We start from the raw sequence: 20,483 nt of genomic DNA on the forward strand, positions 1-20,483 counted from the left end.
AGAGTAACAGCAGAGTTCAGACACAGCCCTCCCCTCCCTTGCGCTCCGGCCCGCTCCCGAGCTAAGCCCCGCCTTCCACGGCGCTCTGGCCCCTCCCTTCTCGCAGCTCAGCTCCGCCACGCCCTCCGGTACGCTTCAGACTCCGCCTCCACCTCCTGAAGGCGGGTCCTGACGCCCACGCGCGAAGCGCGGGACTGAAGGAGGAACCTCTAGGGGGCGGAGCCGGGAGAGCTCTGTCCAATTCCCGGCCAGGAAATCTCATATCCAGAGAGGGCGGGGCGAACAGGGAAGTGGCTGCTTTCAGCCTTGCATAGCAATGCACAGCTTTGCATAAGCAATAGAGGTAGGCTTTTAAAGGCGTCATCGCCGGCAAGAATCTTGTAGTTATCACGGCGCGAACCCATCTTTCGTGATGAGCCCTCTGATGCAGGCTCCGCTTCTGATCGCCCTGGGCTTGCTTCTCACCTGCCCAGCGGCTCCTGCACTCCTCCTCCCGAACCAGGTGAGCGCCCTCTCCTTTAGGAGGCTGCTTCCAGCATCCCAGCCCAGTTCGGGGTGTGCGGGTTGGGGGTGGAATATAGAGGAGACTACTCTGGTCTCTAGAATTACTTCTCTGCAGCAGAGATGCCCAGAGTCACTAACTATGGGACTCTAAGTGGGTCCTTTTCTCTCTGCGGTTTCCCTCTGAGTTTTAAGTTGAGTTTCAGTTTCCCTTTCTGCGCAAATGGTGGGCTATTAGGCCTTGCTCTGCTCCAGACTATTTTGAAAGGGTTGACCTCACTCCTGTCTGGCTTTCCTGTCCTCTTTCCTATCATCTGAGTGAGATTTTGCAGAACCACAAGACCCAGGCTCTGCTCCCGGGTCCAGAGACTCAGGCCAATTTACCTGGCCTTTTTTCCCCACATGAAAAGGCTTAGCACCCATCCGCTCCCTCTGTACTGCTCTGAGGCGCTGCTTGTCCTGGTGGGTGGGTGGGTTTGAGAGGCTCTTCAGACCAGAAGGCCCGGACTTGTTTCTCTGATGACAAAGTTACAACCTTGCTTCTGGGTGTGAATCGCAGGGAGATTCCAGCCTCCAAGCTTCCCTCCTCTCTTCTCGGTCACCAGACCTTGGGAAAGGGAAGTTCTGTCATTCTGAGACGAGAAGCCTAGTTCCTTTTGCCTTTTTGCTGCATAGCTAGGGGCAAAATACTTAGGGTCAGAGGCCCAGCCTAGATTCCCTTCCCTCCAACCTCCTTAGACATATTTGTCCGTGGAACTGGGCGGTGCAGGGAAAGTGGAATGGGACTGGGAGACTTGGCTTCTGATCCGTCTCTAATTCATGCGCATGGCATCTGGGTTCCTTGAGGCTTGATCTTCTCATTTGTAAAATGGGCCTGAGGATGCTAACCTGCCTCTCTGCAGTGGCTGTGGGTGAAGGGAAATTCTTCCTTGGATGGAAAGATCTTAAACTTAGAAACTGATAGAAGCCAGCGGGCTCAGCCTCAGTCTACCCCAGGGACAAGGAGTTGATTTTGACTATTGAACAGAGGAGCAGCTCCTGGCCAGAGGATTCCCTGAGTGCGGTTGGGAATGCTTCTTTTGGCTCCAGGTCTGACCGCTATGAGGTGGCCTCTGGCTAAGGCTGGAACTTGCCCTGCATTCCCGCTCTTCTGCATGTCTTGGCTGTGGATGCCATCCCAGACCAGAGGGTCTTACACTGGCAGTTTTGGAGAGGTCATGGGACGTCAGGGAGTTCACTCACTTTACCCAGACCCATAGAGGATAGGGGACTCATCCGAGGTGATACAACAGGGGGGCACTTCCCATCCTTTTTGTTTGTTTTTGTTTTTTAGGGCTGCACCTGAGGCATATGGAGGTTCCCAGGCTAGGGGTCGAATCAGAGCTACAGCTGCCGGCCTACACCACAGCTCACGGCAACGCCAGATCCTTAACCCACTGAGTGAGGCCAGGGATGGAAACTGCAACCTCATGGTCACTAGTCAGATTCATTTCCGCTGCGCCACAATGGGAACTCTGCACTTTCCATTCTTATCTGCTATCATCTGGGACTTCTGTGGGCTCATGTGATTCAGAACCCTGACCCTGAGATCCTGGGCCAGATGAAGACAGTGGAGCCATGGTGAGTTGTTTGAGCACCAGGAAACTCTTCTTGCATGAACTGATCTCGTGACCCTGGGCTTTGATGAACCTTAGATAATATGGGAGAATGTCTAGTCCCAGGCTGGACTTAAGGTAGGTGCTTAATAGACTTGCTGATGCTGTCTAATGACTGTCATTTATTGTGTACATCTCTGTGCTAGATCTTGAGCCTTGTGCTCATGAACTTTTCTAGGGAATACTTTTAGACTTACAGAAAAGTTTGCAAAAATAGTACAGAGTTCCCATACACTCCTGACTCTGTTCCCCCTAATGTCAACATCTTATATTCCCGGGGTACATTTGTCAAAACTGAGAAACCAACCTAGGTACATTACCATTAGCAAAACTGCAGATACCCTTGGATTTTACTGATTTTCCCCATTAATGTCCTCTTTCTGTTCCAGGATCCAATCCAGGGCACCACATTGCATATGTTATTCTGTCTCTCCTCTGGTTGGTGACAGTTTCGCAGTCTTGTGTTTTCATGGCCTTGACAATCTTGAGGAGTTGTGGCCTGTACCTTCTGTACACAGACTTCTCACTCTGAAGATATAATTATGCACATTTAATAGATGAGGAAATGGAGCCTCCAGAGGAGAAACTGACCCATGTTCTCAGCTGGTGAGAGTGGCTGAGGTATGGTTCTAATCCAGATCTGTGATTTGCCTTTTTGTTTGTTTGTTTGTTTTTGTCTTTTTTTTAGGGCCGCATCACTGGCATATGGAGGTTCCCAGGCTAGGGGTCGAATCAGAGTGACAGCTGCCGGCCTACACCACAGCCACAGCAACGCAGGATCCGAGCTGCATCTGCAACCTACACTACAGCTCACAGCAACGCTGGATCCTTAACCCACTGAGCAAAGCCAGGGATCGAACCTGCATCATCATAGATACTAGTTGGGTTCGTTACCCACAGAGCCATGAGGGGAACTCCACAGATCTGTGATTTGAACCCATATTTCTTTCCTCCTCATCTGTGCCTTTTCCCTTTGCCATATGCTGCCACTTCCCACATGTTAGCCTAGGCTGGGATGCCAACTAGCTGGTGCCAGGCCTGGCTTTAGTGGGTATTGCTAGTCCATCATACTTCCTTTTCCAGATGAGTCTGGACACAGCTGCAGAATTCATTGCCACAGAACCCTCTAGTTGGGCAATGGGAAAGCACCTTGTTGAGTCTCCGCAGGGCCTGGGGGAGGGAGGAACTGGGCTCTGGACATCTCCCCCAGCCTGGAATCAATCCGCACTGTGAATCAGGCTGCCTTAGCATCTGAAAGCAGCTCCAGAAAACAGCTAGTCCTCCCACCCACCCTCCAGCCCAACTCTTAATCCCAGACCCTCTCATTTGACAGTGGCCGCCCACCTGGTCTCCCTCCTTCTACATGTGACCCTTTGCAGTCCATTCTCAACAATAAACCAGAGCATGGCACTCTCCCGCAAAGGCAGCCCATTGCACTTATAAGAAATCCAGCCTCCCAGTGATGACCTGTGAGGTCTTGCATTAAATGACCCTGCAACTCCTTTAAGCTTGTCTGGGTCCCTTGACCCCCATGTCGAGCCCACTGCCTTGGAGGGCCCAGAAGAGCTGAGCATCTTCCCACTGCAGGGCCTTTGCGCCTGTCCCCTCATCCTGACATTCTCTGGACTTGCATGGCTGACTCCTCATCTTGCTGGAGTCCAGTTTAAGTATCACTTCCTCATCACCCTATTTGAGTCCTTTTTACTCTCAACATAACCCTCTGTCTGTTTCTTTTATGGCACCCAGGGGTCATAATGGGTAATATTTTCTTACATTGAACTGAAAGCCCCTCAAGGTAGGGCAGGCACATTTCTAATTACTGACCTCTGTGAACAGCACTTAGCTCTGGGCCTGTAATCACTGCTCCATTAATATTCGTGGAATGCATGTGGAAGGAAATGTTTGTTGGTACCAACCTTGTCTAAGGAGCCTTGGGGAATGCAGCATGAATCAGACCCTGTCCTGCCTTTCTTAGTCATGGCCAGGTATTTCATTCCAAGGAACAAAAGCCCATTCCAAGAGATCAAGTAAAGGGAAGTTTATTCCAGGTATACAAGGAATCTCACGGACCTAATGGCAGAAAGTGGAGGTTGGGATTTCTAATGGCCATCATTTCGGGAGCCAGCTCATGCTCTGTGCCTGGCACTGCGTTAGGAGCTTTATGTACATGCTCTTACCCTCATAACATGTTTGAGAGGAAAGCATAAATGACTCTATTTAAAAGATGCAGAAATGGCTGGAGTTCCCTGGTGGCTTAGTGGGTTAGGGATCAGCGTTGTCATAGCTGTGTCCTGGGTTGCTGCTGTGGCTTAGGTTTGATCTATGGCCCAGGGACTTCTGCATGCTGTGGGTAAGGCAAAAAAAAAAAAAAAAAAAAAAAAAAAAAAAATCCAACAAGATACGGAAACTTCAGCTCCAAAGGGGAAAATGGTGTATAGAATCACATGATATTGTAGTCAAGCTATGATTTTAAGCCACATGTGCTGACTAAAGCCTTGACTTATTCCTTATCTCATTCCATGCCCTTAGCAGCTGCCCCCATGGGGGTGACTGTCTTTTCAGTAGACCCAGCAGAGCCTTTGGTTCTCGTCCCTTTGGCTTGGTCATGCATGTAGGGGTTCTGGCTCCATCCTAAAGCTTATGACCTCATGACAGCTCAAAGCCCAAAGTCCTTTGAGTGATTCTGCCTCCGTCTCACCTCCCAAACTGGAGGCAGAGAGAATCCGTCAGCTTAGCTTGAGTTAGGTATTCTCTTTTGGCCCACTGACCTTTCGCTGTGTTGATGCCCAGGGGTGGGGGGTAGGCTTGGGGATGTGGGACTGGCAGGTTTTCCTTCTAAGATGGGGTGGGCATGGGGGGGCATGGCCTTCAGGGACTGGGAAAGGTGTGAGTGGGTGGGCAGGGTCTGCATGGTCTAGGAGGTGTTAAAGGTCATGGACAGGGTTCCGTGGGGGAGGGAGGTCGTGGGGGGGGAGGTCGTGTGTAATCGGACACAATGGCATCAGGAGCCCTTGGGATGTGAAGAAAGAGGGGAGGGGACAGGGTGGGGCATGAGCAATGGGATGGGAGGAAGAAAGCACTGGTTAGGATGGGGGGAGTTTGTTCATCACCGAGTGGCCCCCTAGGGATCTTTTCATGTGTGTCCTAGTCCCTCTCTGGGTGCCTCCCTAAGGGTGGGGGGTTGGATGCTGTTCCGTTTCCCACAGTAAACACAGTGGGGACAGTTGTGTATTCCTGCTATTGTTCCTGGGCGTGGAGTATGACAGCCTGGGCACAGGCTGCAAAGGCTTCCTCCAAGGATAAGCCAAGATGAGCTGGGGAGGAGTGGGCAGCAGGAAGACGGGCCATCAGAGAAGGTATCTACCTAAGGCGGATATGGTTAGTCTCCTCTTGTGCAGTTCAAGGCCTGTTATATCGTGCTCTGTAGTTCACAGCACACTTTTGGGAGATTATGTCTTTTCGGTCTTTCGGTTTAGTACTGCCTCTAAAATGGTGGGACCAGGGGTACAGAGGCGGAGGTGGAGATGAAGCCTAGGAAAGGCACGGACTCGGTTCAAGGGCACGCCATCAGTGACCTGTGCTGTGAGTGCTGTTAATTCTGACCTGCGAGAGTTCCTTTTGTCAACTTTTCTTTTCTTGCTGCCTTATTGTCCTTGGCTCTCCCAGCTCAGTCACTTCTCCTGGGAAAACTGTGATGGCGGGAAGGACCCTGCGGTGATCAACAGCCTGACTCTGAAACCCGACCCTATTGCCATTCCTGGGAACTTGAATGTCAGTGCTGAGGTCAGGACCAGTGTTCTCCTTGATGATCCTCTGAAGGTGAGCCCAGGGGTGTGGGGGTGGGACCCGGGCTGGGGGAGGTGCTGGAGGGAAGGTATCTTGGCCAGAGGGCAAGGCCCTGAGGCATGTGTGCTTGAATCCCGGAGCAGCAAAAGAAGCATAGATCATCCTTTCATAAGTGTATGTGCCTTTAGTATTTTGTTTAGAAATAACCAGTTCATTCAAGTCTGTTGCCGGTTTGGGGGGCAGGTATCTGTTACAATTCCATATATTGTATTCCTTTGCTCACTCACTCATTTCAGTTGCTGCCTTTATACCACTTTTTTTTTTTTTTGGTCTTTTTGTCTTTTTGCCATTTCTAGGGTCGCTTCCACGGCACACGGAGGTTCCCAGGCTAGGGGTCTAATCGGAGCTGTAGCTGCCGGCCTACACCAGAGCCACAGCAACGTGGGATCCGAGCCGAGTCTGCCACCTACACCACAGCTCACAGCAACACTGGATCCTTAACCCACTGAGGAAGGCCAGGGATCGAACCCAAAACCTCATCGTTCCGAGTCGGATTCGTTAACCACTGAGCCCTGATAGGAACTCCTAGACCGCATTCTTGTAAGTCTTCAGCCTTTCCCGGTGCCCCAGTTCCCTTTTGACTCTTTAAAACGTTTCTGATTTGGAATCTGAAACCACCCTTCGACTTGGTTAATCACCGCCTCTACCTCATAGGTTTCTCTAAGAAGTTACTGAGTTGATACAGAAAGTGCTTTGCACAGGGCCTTGCACACAAGATCTGCTCAGTTACATGTTAGCTCTTGTTAGTATTTCCTTTAGTATCAGTCTCTTCCTGTGGCCCCTTTGACCCGGACAGAGTCCTGGATGTGCGCACAGCTCTCAGCATCTCCTTCCCTCTGTACCTCTTCTCTAGTCTTCTCCAGCCTAGGTCACTGCATTTTCTTTAGCTGCTCTTCGTGATTTTCTACCAGGGTCCCACAGACCCATGCTCCCTCTCCTGAGTCTGCATCACATGGCCCTTTGGCGGGCAGGCCACCATGCTTGCTTTCCTGCCGTTGCCATGCACGCTGTGGGCGTTGCCATGCACACTGTGGGCGTTCCCAAGAGCGCTGATGCAGTGCAACGGACTTGGAAGGAAAAGGCTGGTGAAATTCTTTCTCTGCCCCCGTCCTGCTTTTGCTGGCTTCTTTGTAGGCCCTTAAAATGGGTTCCCCCACCCTCTTTTCTTACAGATCTTCCTTAACTTACATCCCAATAAACCCATCATATGTCGAAAATATCATTACGTCTAAAATACATTTAATACCCCTAACTTACCCCTAATCAGAGCTTAGCCTTGTCTACCTTCACTTGCTCAGAACTTTTAGTTGGGCAAAAGTTGGGCAAAAGCTTCTAACATCTGTTTTATGATAAAGTGTTGAATATCTCATGTCATGTACTAAACACCAAACTGAAAGCGAAACTAGAATAGTCATTTGGGTACCAAACGGTTTAAGTGCATCAGCTATTTACCTTTGTGGTTGTGTGGTTGACTGGGAACTGTGGCTTCCTGCCTCTGCCAAGCATCACAAAAGAGGACAGTACTGCACACCAGCCAGCCCTAGAAAAGATCAAAATTCAAAACTCAAAGTACAGTTGCTACTCGATGTGTATTGCTTTTGCACCATCATTAAGTTAAAAAATTGTAAGTCGAACCATCCTAAGGTTGTACTTTATTATCGTCGTAAATTGAGCCATTGAGCTTTGTAAAAATTGGACTCTGATTCCCACTGCCCCTGCCCTTCCTCTGACATTTCTTAGGTACATATTTTTGATTTAGTTCCTTTATTTTTTCAGGATATGTGCATACTAGCTGTTAAATGAAAGCCTTTTACCACTTGTGTAGCAGAAAAGACGATGAGCTTCACTGCACAGATAAGGGAAATTGAGGCTCCGAGAAGAATGTAATTTGCCCCAGGTCCGCATTCAAGGCTGGTGTCCTTGTCCGATGTTTCCTGTTCCTGAGCTCTGTCTGGCCAGAAGGTAGAATTAGTGCTTGGAGTTTTAGCAATGGAGCCAGCCAAAGGGGGAGCCCGCCAAAACTTTTCCTTTGCCAAGCAAGATCCCCTTAGGAGAGGTGCCTGGCCTCAAGAACTGCATGAGCCTGGAGGGATTTTGAGGTCAGTGGCCTCCCCACTTGTTACTGGGGCCCAGACGACTGGTCCAGGCCATGTGGCCTGTTAGTGGCAAGAGAGCCACCTCCTCCTCTACTTTGCTGAAGTGAAATTTCTTCAATCAGAAGTCTCACCTGGCAGTTTCTTGTGGGTTAAGGATCCAGTGTTGTCACTGCTGTGGCTCTGGTTACAGCTGTGGCCTGGGTTCAGTCCCTGGATGTCTCACCTATGACCTGGATGAACTTGACCCCAGCTGCAATATTTAGAAGTCAGACGCCCCAGATTCTGTCAGCCATGGGCAAGAGCAAAGCCTGTCCAGGAACTCTTCTTTCTTCTTTTGATGTGTTTCACAAGATTTGGCATAATTTAGAACTCCCTTTTTTGAGCTCTCAGGTTCCCCCATCTGAGACCGTGGTCCCCCATCCTCAGGAATCATACATTGCTGTGCATTTGGCACGTATGCATATTTCAGACTTTTAGACACATGGCTTTCAGGCCTGATGATCTTTAGCTTTTACTTTTTCCCCTCTAAAGTCCTGTACCTGCAATGCCCCTGCCTGAGCCCTGTGATTGAGCTATAACTGCCCTCTCCCCATTCTCATCAAATGGTTCCCCTTCAAGTCAGTTGCTATCTGTCATCTTCATCCAGAACCGTGCATCCCTAGCCCTAGGCTAGAGGCCAAGAAAAGAAGTTGTTTTCAACCTGCAAGAAACTTTGACTCTTAGGATGTCAGCACCAGTAGGTCTCTCCCAAGATTAAGAGATCCAGATGCTCTGAGATCAAGATGGAGCAGAGGCCTGAGAGGGGAAGGAACTTGCTCCAGAGCCCCAGCAGGGCGGGGATCCTGATTCCACTACAGGTCAATGCCCCCATCTGTCTTGTTGGGCCAGGTCCCACGACATCAGTTTGTTTAAGTTGAGCTGCAGGGGTGCCAAGAAAATATGTCCTGGACTAGGGGGATTGGTGGTCCCTTCTTACTCAGCCTTGCTTGCTCTTCTGAGCCATATCACCAAGTAGCCTGAGAACAAGAACTGGGAAATCACCTATGGTTCGCAGTCTGCAACTGGTACCATAGCTGTGGCCTTGAGTTTGGTGCACCCGTACTGAGCGCCTCCTTTGCCAGCTTTGCCCTGGTTGGGGAGGCCTGGCTTCTGGTGAGTGCAGCCCCACCAGCTTCCAGCTGGTAGGAGGAGCCCAGGGAAGCTTTGGTTCCCATGGGTCCCCTCAGCTGGGTGTTCTTGTTCAGGGCAGAACTGGCTGAGCCATTTTCACTGGGGTGATGGCAAAACAAGGAGGGGTATTGGCCAAGGGAGAAGGTGGAACAGGTAGTCTAGTAGGAAGTCAATGTTGAAGATGAGGGAAGTGAGAGAGAAGAAATTCCCCAATACCAGGAAGTGGCCAAGGGATGTTCTGCCCAGGCCCTCGGCTCTTCCTAGGCGAAGGGGTTGGAGCAGGCTTGGTAGGGGAGGAGACAGGGGGACTGGCGGAGGGGGCCTCCCGTGCACGGCGGCGGGTGGGGGATACTGTGTGAGTCAGCAGAATGGGATGGGACACATTTGAATGTCCACTTAGGATCCAGGGCACACAAACCCCTCTTTTCTTCCTGGGTCTGGATCCTGACACTTGGGACAGTTGGAAGACTGAGTCCACAGCCTAGGGAGTCAGCCTGAGTCCAGAGGGCTCAGGGGGAATAAGTGTCCATCCAGGATTTCTCTCTTAGAAACAAAACTCCCAAATCAAGTGACCCTCCCTGGAGGCCGGGTTTCAGAGTGTGCTGGACTACCAGATCTGAAAGTGGTTTCCTGCCGTTACCCCCACGAGGAATCAGACCTCCTCCTGCCCTTTCCCTACAGTTTTCCCTGATACCTTGCTCAGGGGGGACACAGATATGATTCTAAGAGAGCTCATTTGGCTCTTAGGCAGCTAACACTTAGTGACTGTTTAGCACGTGCCAGGCACAACTGGGTCAGCCCCAACCTCCAGAACGGGAGCAGAATCGTGGCAGCCTTTTCTCATCCAGCTTCTCTCTGAGTGCAGGGGTCCTTCTGTGGCTTCCCCAGCTGGGTCCGGAGAGCCCAGCTCTTCTTAGGGTAGTTCCGTTGTAGCCTCTGTTTAGAAGATCTTCCTCCAAATGATCTCCTTGGCAATTCCTGTTGTTTTAAATTCAGTCTCCTGTGACTGTACAGATAACACAGGATCCAAGAATAGCAAATAGGTTTCATCTTGGTAACTGACTCTAATCAGCTGCTGGTAGCTGCCTGAAGTTCTATGAAGGAAAAGGATCTGAAGCCAAGATTGGGCTCTGAAGGAAAGTTTAGAAGCAATGCCACAGTTAGCCAATGAGCAGTGAGATGACAAGCACATTTCAACTTCAACCAATGGGTAGTGACTACCTAAGGAATTCTAAGACTTTGTGGTTCAGTGTGGGGGGCGGGGGAGGGAAATTTGCTTTTGATTATCAATGTCCACCATGGGCACAGGAAAGAAAAATACTGGGCATGTGCCGTGACATTGTCATTTCGGAATCAGAGCATCTCCAAGATCCTATCCAATTAAAATACAATGCTGATCATTGTGGAGTGCCCATCGCGGCTCAGTGGTTAACAAATCTGGCTAGCATCCATGAGGACGCAGGTTCGATCCCTGGCCTTGCTCGGTGGGTTAAAGATTGCCGTGAGCTGTGGTGTAGGTTGCAGATGCAGCTCGGATCCTGCATGGCTCTGACTGTGGTGTAGACTGATGGCTATAGCTCCGATTGGACCCCTAGCCTGGGAACCTCCATATGCCGTGGGTGCAGCCCTTAAAAAAATAAAATAAAATAAAATGCTGATCATTTAAAGAAGCAGAGGAACTGGCATGTCTGCCTTGGAATTTTACACTTTCTCTAACTCTCTCACCAGGTAGAATTAACTGTGGAGAAGGAAGTTGCTGGCTTCTGGATCACAATCCCATGTGTGGAAAAGATGGGGAGCTGCACCTACGACAACATCTGTGATATCCTTGAAGTCTTAATTCCCCTTGAGGATACCTGCCCAGAACCTCTGCACACCTATGGCCTTCCCTGCCACTGTCCCTTCAAAGCCGTAAGTATAGGGAGGGGAGAGCATGTGACTAGGCTGGAGACACCCTCTTATAGATCCGGATGTCTGCGGATGTAAACTGATATGATCTACCATGAATCACTTACCTTTGGAGGGCCTTGGTTTATCTGTCTGTGCAATGGGAGACTTGAAGCTCGACTTGCCTTTTGCTGCCCTTTTGCTCTCACCTCCCGGGCTCTGCAGAGCTGCTGCAGTGTCTAATCTCACATTGCAGATTAGAATGGGAAGAGGGGCAGTTCGTGTCTGTAGTCCTAGAGGTCCGTCCAGGACAGAGTCCCATCTGTAGACTCCCACTGACCTGGGGTCCACTGCCTTTCTTTCCCACAGGGCACCTACTCACTGCCTGAGTCCGAATTCATCCTGCCTCACTTGGAGCTACCCAGCTGGCTCAGCTCCGGCAACTACCGCATCCAGGGCATCATGAGCAGCTATGGGAAGCACCTGGGCTGTGCCAAGATCTCCGTCTCCCTAAAGGGCAAATAAGGTGGCACCCGCCACTCCAGAATGAAGGGGGTGCAAAGACGGCATCATCTTCTTCTGTCTTACGTTGACCAAGGCCAAGTTCCTTTTTCAAGCACCTTTCTAGAAACAATGACACTCTCTCACTGAAAGTTGTTTTATGCCCTCTATGCAATTTTTAGGCATGATCCAGCAGCCTTAACCCAAGGGAGGTTGAGCCTGGTGGTCTGTGACAGCCCAGGACCTCTACTGGGCTGGCCACTGCATTTTCCTCCTCACCCCATGGCGTCCTCTTTAAGAACTTAACTCTTCTTCTAAACCATCAAGGAGGGGGGCTAACACGTTTTGTGACCCCCCCTCCTCCAAGTTCAGACTGACCCAATCTTGGTCTCCTGAAGTACATTTATACATTTATGGTTTTCTCATTGATTTTTTTTTTTTTTGGTGCACTGACCTAAAAGCAGAGTGAGGGTACTAACAGTTTTTATTTTTCTCCAACATTCTCTTACAATGAAGGGTCTGATGTAGTTGCTCTCACCCTATTTGTTCTATTAACATCTAGGATTAATTTAGTGTTCTTTTCTAATCTGGTCCAGTTAACCGTGGGGCACAGTGTTTCCTGGAGAGGCAGGGCGTGTGGTGAGAGTGATGTTTGAGGATGCTCTGTGTTTAAGATGGTCTGCAAACAGGTGCCTGCGGAGCCAAGTGCAAGATATTGGTGAAGGATGAGGACCAAGAGAAACACGGTACTTTCGGGCGTTCCTGTCATTTTTTCCCTTTACATAATAGCACCACTCTGAGGCCGCCGCTGCCCAGTCGGCAGGAATAATCAGTGATGTGGGGACTGGGGTGAGTTGGAAAGGACACATCTGGCCCAGAGTGGCAGCTGCTGTCACGCTGTAGCCAGTAAGAGTACCATAGGAGAATCTGGGCCAAATATTCTCAATTTTTTTCCCCCCTAGAGAATCCAGAAATCCAGCCTTTGATATAAAATTATTTTTAAATATCGGTCACAAATTATTTTTTATAAACACTGAGCAGGCAGAAGGGACCAAACAGTCAATGGGGAAATCTGGCTCCTGGGGGCTGTTTGTGACCTTGGATGTAAGAACATGTATGCCTTGTCCTTTTAACCTTGAGACAACTCCTTCGGCACTGCTTCTCTCTCTCTCAGGCCAAGTCCATAGTGCCTGACCCTAGAAGGCTCCTCTGGGGCCTGGGGAGGCAGCCTCAGAGCTGTGAGCTCATGGACCAATGGATGCCAGCGTGGCCTTGGCTCGCTGTCAGGATGAGCGCGGCAGGTGCTAAGGAGCTGCAGCAGAGATGTGGACTCACATCTGGTGCCTGGTTTGTTCACCGTCCACTTCTCCTGTGACAGTGTAATCCCTCTCGACCAGCCCCAGGTTCTGGGCACACATGAAGCCTGGAGTGGTAATAAAATCTTTTTTAACTTGTTCAGAATTCTTCCTTGGTCGTGGCTACATTTTTTTTTTTTTTTTTTATCAATCGCATCTCAGGGTTTCCAGAGCTTGTTTGCAGTGGGCTATTTCTGCTAGGAGCTGGTGGCAGTGGGACAGGTGAGCCGAGGCAAAGCCACGGACTAACTCTTCTGTTTGTCTCCTGTGAAGACTGTTATCTCTGCTTCATTCTGTCTCCTCAGCGTCCAGCTTCCTTGGCTTGTTTTCTTGCCTTCCCATCGCAGTGTGACCTCTCCAGCCTTTTTTTCCCCCTTCTTGGATCTTTGGGCATTATTCTCAGCCATATTTTAATTCACATCCTTGCATAGAATCTCAGTAACTCAGCTGGTCTTTGTGCCTCATGCTGTGCATTTGGCTCCAGTGCTCCTCCGAGTCATAGTGGGGATGTTGGCGGTGGAGTCAGGGGTGGGGGGAAGGTGAGAACCTCAAATCACAGGGCAAAGTGGACTTTGTAATAAATGGTGCTGAGCCAGCTGGAAAGCTACTTGGAAAAAGTTGAAATTAGGTCCATACTTTATATCACATGTAAGAATAAACTTCAAGTGAATCCAGGGTCTAAGAGTTAAAAAAAAAAAGAAACTAGGTGTTTCCTTTGTGACTCAACCTGACCGGGGACCATGAGGATGCTGGTTTGATCCCTGGCCTTGCTCAGTGGGTTAAGGATCTGGCATTGCCATGAGCTGTGGTGTAGGTCACAGACATGTGTTGGGATCTGGAGTTGCTGTGGCTGTGGTGTAGGCTGGCGGCTACAGCTCCGATTAGACCCCTAGCCTGGGCACTTCCACATGTCACAAGTGAGGCCCTAAAAAAAGGCAAAAAGCCAAAAAAGCCACAAAAAAAAAAAAAGGAAACATGGGTGAATAATCCAGAGGCAATAAAAGATTGATAAATTTACTACATAAAAATAAAAAAATTAGGAGTTCCTACTGTGGTACAATTGGAGTCCTGGGACATAGGTTTGATCCCTGGCCTGGCTGGCACAGTGGGTTAGGATCCAGTGTTGCCACACCTGCAGCGTAGGTTGCAGCTGTGGCTTGGATTTGATCCCTGCCCTGGGAACTCCATATGCAGGGGGGTGGCCAAAAAAGAAGAAAAAATTTTAAAAGAAAAAATTAGTTAGTGGAGTTCTCTTGTGGCTCAGTGGGTTAAGGATTTGGTGATGTCACCACAAGCAGCTCAGGTCACTGCTGTGGTGTGGGGTTTGATCCCTGGGCTGGGAGCTTCTGCATTGCCATGAGTGCTGCTAAAACAACAAAAAAATTACTTGGTAAAAACACCAGAAGACTGGAAGAAAATATTTGCAGCATATATCATAAAAGGCTAATATTCCTACTACAAATAATTAAAAATTAAGGGACAAGGGATCAAGAACCTGGTAGAAAAATTGGGAAGATAAATGAACAGACAATCACAAACATACCCATTTATATAAAGATACAAAAAACGCTTCTTGGGAGTTCCTGTGGTGGCACATGGAAACGAATCTGACTAGAAATCATGAGGTTGCAGGTTCGATCCCTGGCCTCGCTCAGTGGGTTAAGTATCCGGTGTTGGTGTGAGGTATGGTGTAGGTCACAGACGCAGCTCGGATCCCACATTGCTGTGGCTGTGGTGTAGGCTGGCAGCTATAGCTCCAATTGGATCCCCAGCCTGGGAACCTCCATATGCCACGGGTGTGGCCCTAAAAAGACAAAAGATAAAGAAAAAAAATATTCTTAAACATGAAACTTATCAGAGAACTGTAAACCAAAACTACCATATATAACATTTTGTCACTTCTCAGATCAGGTGCACCACTACACCCCACAAGCAAGGCTGTGTGAAAACAGTCCTCAAACACAGCTGGTGGGACTGCAAACTGGTCCAGCCCTTTTGGAGGGGATTTTGTCAGTACCTAATAAAACCGTGTGAGCTCTTATCTTTGACCCAACCATCCCACTTCTGGGAATTTCCTCTGAAGATACACCTCGAAAAATACAAAAATACCTATGTACAAGATTATTCATCGTACGTTATAACTGCAAATATTGGGGACAGCACAAATGTCTGTACATATGAGAGTGACTGAATAAACCATGGTATAGCCACATGATAGAGCGGTAAAAAAGAATGAAGATGATCTCTATGCATCTATATAGAGTCATTTCCTGGATATATATATATTTTTTTGTCTTTTTTAGGGCCACACCCATGGCATATGGAGGTTCCTAGGCCAGGGGTCTAATCAGAGCTGTGCCATTGGCCACAGCCACAGCAATGTGGAATCTGAGCCACGTCTGCGACCTACACCACAGCTCACAGCAACGCCCGATACCCAACCCACTGGGTGAGGCCAGGGATCGAACCCACGTCCCCATGGATGCTCGTTGGGTTTGCTAACCACCGAGCCACAATGGGAACTCCCATTTCCTGGGTATATTGCTAAATGCAAAAGGCAAAGGACAAAAAAGTATAAAGTACCACTACTTCTAATGTAAGAAAGGATCGTAAGAAAAATAGAAATGTATTTGTTCATTTGCACAATAAGAGACAGAACCTAAGGAAGTGAGTTATTTACAGAGGGTGGGAAGGGAGTGGAAAAAAAGGGACATGACAATAGTATAATAATGAAGAGGGTGGAATATTTCTGAGTGTATCTTTTTGTGTATCTGACTCTTAGGACCCTAAGAATGCTGCTGATATCCAAACCATAATTAAAATCATCCAGGAGGTGGAGGGAATTCAACATGGAATACAAATGGCAGCAAAACCTATTTCAAAGGAACAGTACAAGCACACTGAAGCAGGTGGCCAAAAAACAAACAAACAAACAAAAAGCTAAGTCACAATATTTTGATGGGAAACTATAAAGCTAAAGACAAAATAACTACACACAAATAACTGTATTCATTCTAGTAAGTCAATTTGCTTTTCATAGGAGTAGCAGTGAGCAATTCTGAAAGTATTTTATGTATTATATTAGGACCAAGAAAATGAATAAACATATCATGCCTGATGATAGCATGGGGACATATTGAAAGGACACAGGAATCTACTTGGAGCTCTCAATGGTCAAATCTTGGACAATTTGAGCAAGAAACTAATGACAGTAATGGGTTATAATCTGTAGAATAAAAATAAATATTCATGAGCATATACTCAGTAGAGTCCCAATTAAATGGAGAAGGAATGATAGATACAGGAAAAAAAAAAAACCCCATTGGGCAAATATCACTGTAATAACTGTTGCAGACAAGAAATATCTATGGGTGCTGAAATCACTGGATGAAAGTCTGATGAGAAACAGGATTTTGCAAAGTCTCAAGAAATCTTCCTTAAAGGACACAATTACAAGCAGAAACCTGGCAGACACCACTTAACCGAAGTTAACTGGTGATCAAAGTTAACACCATCAGTGATAAGACTTACTGACATCAAGTACCTCCTGGACAGTGCACCGATAAAGGACAGCGACACTTCTCCGGCGTAGTCAAAAACGTATAATCTCAATTTCATCACGAGAAACATCAAACAAACCCAAATTGAGAGGCATTTAAAAATAACTGGCTAGGCTTCTTCAAAAGTGTCAGGGCCATGAATAGTAAAGAAGGACAGTCACAGATCAGAAAAGAATACATGAATTGTGAGATCTTGGATTGGGTGCTGGATTAGAAAAAGGACCAGAAATAGAATTTCACCAGTGTTAATTACTTGGTTTTGGTCACTGTGCTATGTTTGGGTAAGATGTTAACATAAGTGAAAGCTAGGTGAAAGATACATGGAGACTATTATTTTTGCCACTTTAAAGTTTTTTCAAAATAAAGATTGTAAAAAAATATTGTTGAAGTTTCTCTATGACCAATGAGAAGTGTTACCAAATAGAGGCTTATCAGGGATTGTAGAGTCTGAGTCAGTGGGTGAAGTCACAGAGGGTTTTCCTGACGAACTTATAACAGATCTGGCAAATGAGTAGGAATTAAGTAGGTATAGAGGGGGAAAGACTGCCAAATAGAGGGAATAGCATATGCAGAGGCCATGCAGCAGGAGGGAGCTGCTTTTTTGGAAACGGGCAAAGGCTGGGGTGGCTGGAGGGTGCAAGAGAAAGCGAGAGAGGTGGGGAAGGACCAGATCACAGGGCCTTTTAGTTCATGTGTGAGCCTCCCTGACCAGCAAGTCCAACTTCCCAAGTTACAGTCCACCTGAAGAATTTCCCTTAACAGGGCCATATCACTGAAGTTTCACCTCTAAGTGGCATCAGTATGCCAGGTAGAAGTTCTGACCTTTTTTTTTTTTTTTTTTTAACTTTTGAACTCAGATCAGGTAATTGCTTTGAGGGGCTCCTATGTGGGTTTGTGTCAGGCTCAGTCTAGACATTGTTTGCTAGTAACGAATCTTGTAGATCCTTCAGGGAGTTGCCTGTCAGTTTCATTCCCAGGGTCACAGTGGCTTATAAACCATTGCCTCACTTGTATACACTTAGTAGCCAACTTTATTTTATTGGCCGTGTCCATGGCATGCAGAAGTTCCTGGGCTAGGGATCGAACCCACAGAAGAGCAGTGACCCAAGCCACAGCAGTGAAAATACCGGATCCTTAACACGAGGCTATTGGGGAACTCCATATAATATATTCTCTTTTTTTTTTTCTTTTTCAGCCTCACCTATGGCATATGGAAGTTCCCAGGCTAGGGATCGAACCTGAGCCAGACCTTCAACTTATGCCACAGCTGCAGCAATGCTGGATCCTTAACCCACTGCACTGGGTGGGGGATTGAACTTGTGCTGCATACAGAAGTTCCCAGGCCAGGGATCCAACCCCCGACACAGCAGCAGCCTGAGCGGCTGAAGTGACAATGTCAGATCCCTAACCCACTGAGCCACACAATAACTCCTTTTTCTTTTTTCAATGGGCTTGTTGAAGATCTGAATTGAGCCTCTCTTTAAAATGATTTTGTATATAAGTCCCCTCTATGCCTCAACCACAGTCCTTTTCAGTCATGTTAAGACAGATCACATTCATGGAGTCAAGAAATGCAATGAGAAATGATTCTGAAGGTCTTGGGGATCAGAAATCCCCCTATAGCCTCTGTATTCTCTCAAATATCTCTATTCCAACTACCAGGTCCCAGTTTTTACAAAAGCAGCACATGGCAGCAGAGAACGCAGCACACATTGCTAGAACTGGAAAGGCCAGTTTGGGTCCTATCAGTGATCTCAGAGTGCTGGCTGCAATCAGAAAGTGGGTTCTGTAACAGTCATATGGTGGCCTGAACTTCCCCATCTGGTAGCTTACCTCCCTAATCTGATTATGCATATTGTTCCATTCTGCATTCAAACCAGGGTTGGCTATCTACCACCTGCAGATTGTTCAATGCCACCAGAAGCTGAAACTCTTGCATTCCTTTTAACAGAGGTTCTTTTGCAACCCAGGGTCTATTAGTTTCATGGAGTTTGTGATTGCTCCTAAAATTGCATACGAAATTTAGTATGTATGCATATACGTGACTTTTATAGAAGGAGGATCCATGACTTTTATTAGAATCAACAAGGTGTATGACTCCCACCAGAGTTATAAAATACTGACATGCAATTTATTGTTATATATTCTGTAGTAAGACTTCCATATATTCCCTAAAGTCTCACCTGCTCCAGGCTCATGGTCTGTCCCAAAAGAGTAAACATCTCATGACTTGCATATAGCTTTATCATGTAGTGATAAAATGCTACTCTCCACATCTCTTTCCTGCCTGATGCCACAGCTACTTCACATCTCCTCTGAGAGGCCATTGCTTAACATCTGCCCATTGGTAAATGAATGAAGAGGCATTGTTATCTGTGAAATTACTAATGGCACTTTTCACAGAACTAAAACAAAAAAATTTTTAATTTGTATGGAATCACAAAAAACCTTAAATAGCCAAATAAATCTTGAGAAAGAAAAATGGAGCTGGAGAAATCAGGCGCCCTGACTTCAGACTATACTACAAAGCTATGGTCATCAAAACAGTATGGTACTGACACAAAAAAAATCCCAGAAATATTGATCAATGGAACAGAATAGAAAACCCAGAAATAAAACTTATGTACCCATGGGCAATTAATCTATGACAAAGGAGGCAAGACTATAAGATGGAGAAAAGACAGTCTCTTGAATAATTGATGCTGGGAAAATTGGACAGCTACATGTAAAAGAATGAAGTTAGAACATTCTCTAATACCATACTCAAAAATAAACTCAAAATGGATTAAATACCTAAATGTAAGGCTGTATACTATAAAACTCTTGGAGGAAAACATAAGAGCTCCTTTTTTTTTTTTTTTTGCTTTTTAGGACCGCACCTGCGGCATATAGAGGTTGCCAGGCCAGGGGTCAAATTGGAGCTGCAGCTGCCAGCCTACGCCACAGCCACAGCAACTCGGGGTCTGAGCCACATCTGTGACCTATACCATAGCTCATGACAATGCCAGATTCTTAACCTGATGAGTGAGGCCAGGGATCAAACCCTCAACCTCATGGTTGTGAGTAGGATTTGTTTCTGCTGCACCAGGACGGGAACTCCAAGACACTCTTTGATATAAATTGTATCAATATCTTTTTGGATCCACCTCCTGGAGTGATGAAAATAAAACCAATAATAAACCAACAAGACTTAACTAAACTTAAAAGCTTTGCACATGGAGTTCCCATCTTGGCGCAGTGGAAATGACTCTGACTAGGAACCATGAGGTTGTGGCTTTGATCCCTGGCCTCGCTCAGTGGGTTAATGATCCAGCGTTGTCATGATCTGTGGTGTAGGTCACAGATGCACCTTGGATCCTGTGTTGCTGTAGCTGTGGCGTAGGCTGGCAGCTGTAGCTCCAATTTGCCCCTAGCCTGGGAACCTCCGTATGCCACAGGTGTGGCCCTAAAAAAAAAAAAAAAGCTTTGCACAGCAAAGGAAACCACAAACAAAATGAAAAGAAAACCCACAGAATGGGAGAAAGTTTTTGCAAACACTGCAACAAACAAGAGATTAATCTCCAAAACATATGAAGAGCTCATTATCAAAAAAAAAAAAAAAAAAGACAAACAACAAAAACCCCACAAACAACCCAATTAAAAAAAAAAAAGGGCATTAGATATAAATAGATATTGCTCCAAGGAAGACATACAGATGGCCAAAAAGTACATGAAAAACTGCTCAGTATCACTAAATTATTATAGAAATGCAAATCAAAACCACAATGAGATATTATCTCACATCAGTCAGAATGGTCATCTAAAAAACTCTACAAACAACAAATGCTGGAGAGGGTGTGGAGAAAAGGGAACCATCCAACTCTGTTGTTGAGGATGCAAACTGGATAGACACTATGGAGAACAGTATGGAGG

The 20,483-nt window shown here is 47.1% G+C and overlaps 1 protein-coding gene across 1 annotated transcript; it reads left to right on the plus strand.

Moving 5' to 3' along the window:
* Positions 1–252: 252 nt before the first annotated feature.
* On the plus strand, positions 253–13,117 carry GM2A (ganglioside GM2 activator). The gene is made up of 4 exons (XM_047770974.1): positions 253–502; positions 5,823–5,975; positions 10,997–11,179; positions 11,525–13,117. Exons 1-4 carry the CDS (start codon positions 413–415, stop codon positions 11,678–11,680), a joined length of 582 nt encoding a protein of 193 aa, XP_047626930.1. The 5' UTR covers positions 253–412; the 3' UTR covers positions 11,681–13,117.
* Positions 13,118–20,483: the final 7,366 nt, after the last annotated feature.

Source organism: Phacochoerus africanus, chromosome 1 (assembly GCF_016906955.1).
Source record: "Phacochoerus africanus isolate WHEZ1 chromosome 1, ROS_Pafr_v1, whole genome shotgun sequence".
Classification (NCBI taxonomy): domain Eukaryota; kingdom Metazoa; phylum Chordata; class Mammalia; order Artiodactyla; family Suidae; genus Phacochoerus; species Phacochoerus africanus.

What these genes read in the sequence shown, in the direction of transcription:
- GM2A (XM_047770974.1), top strand. Translation starts at nt 413, where the DNA reads ATGAGCCCTCTGATGCAGGCTCCGCTTCTGATCGCCCTGGGCTTGCTT. An exon ending in TCCTTGATGATCCTCTGAAG is followed by an intron (nt 5,976 to 10,996) that starts GTGAGCCCAGGG and finishes CTCTCTCACCAG; the next exon opens with GTAGAATTAACTGTGGAGAA. An exon ending in GCCACTGTCCCTTCAAAGCC is followed by an intron (nt 11,180 to 11,524) that starts GTAAGTATAGGG and finishes TCTTTCCCACAG; the next exon opens with GGCACCTACTCACTGCCTGA.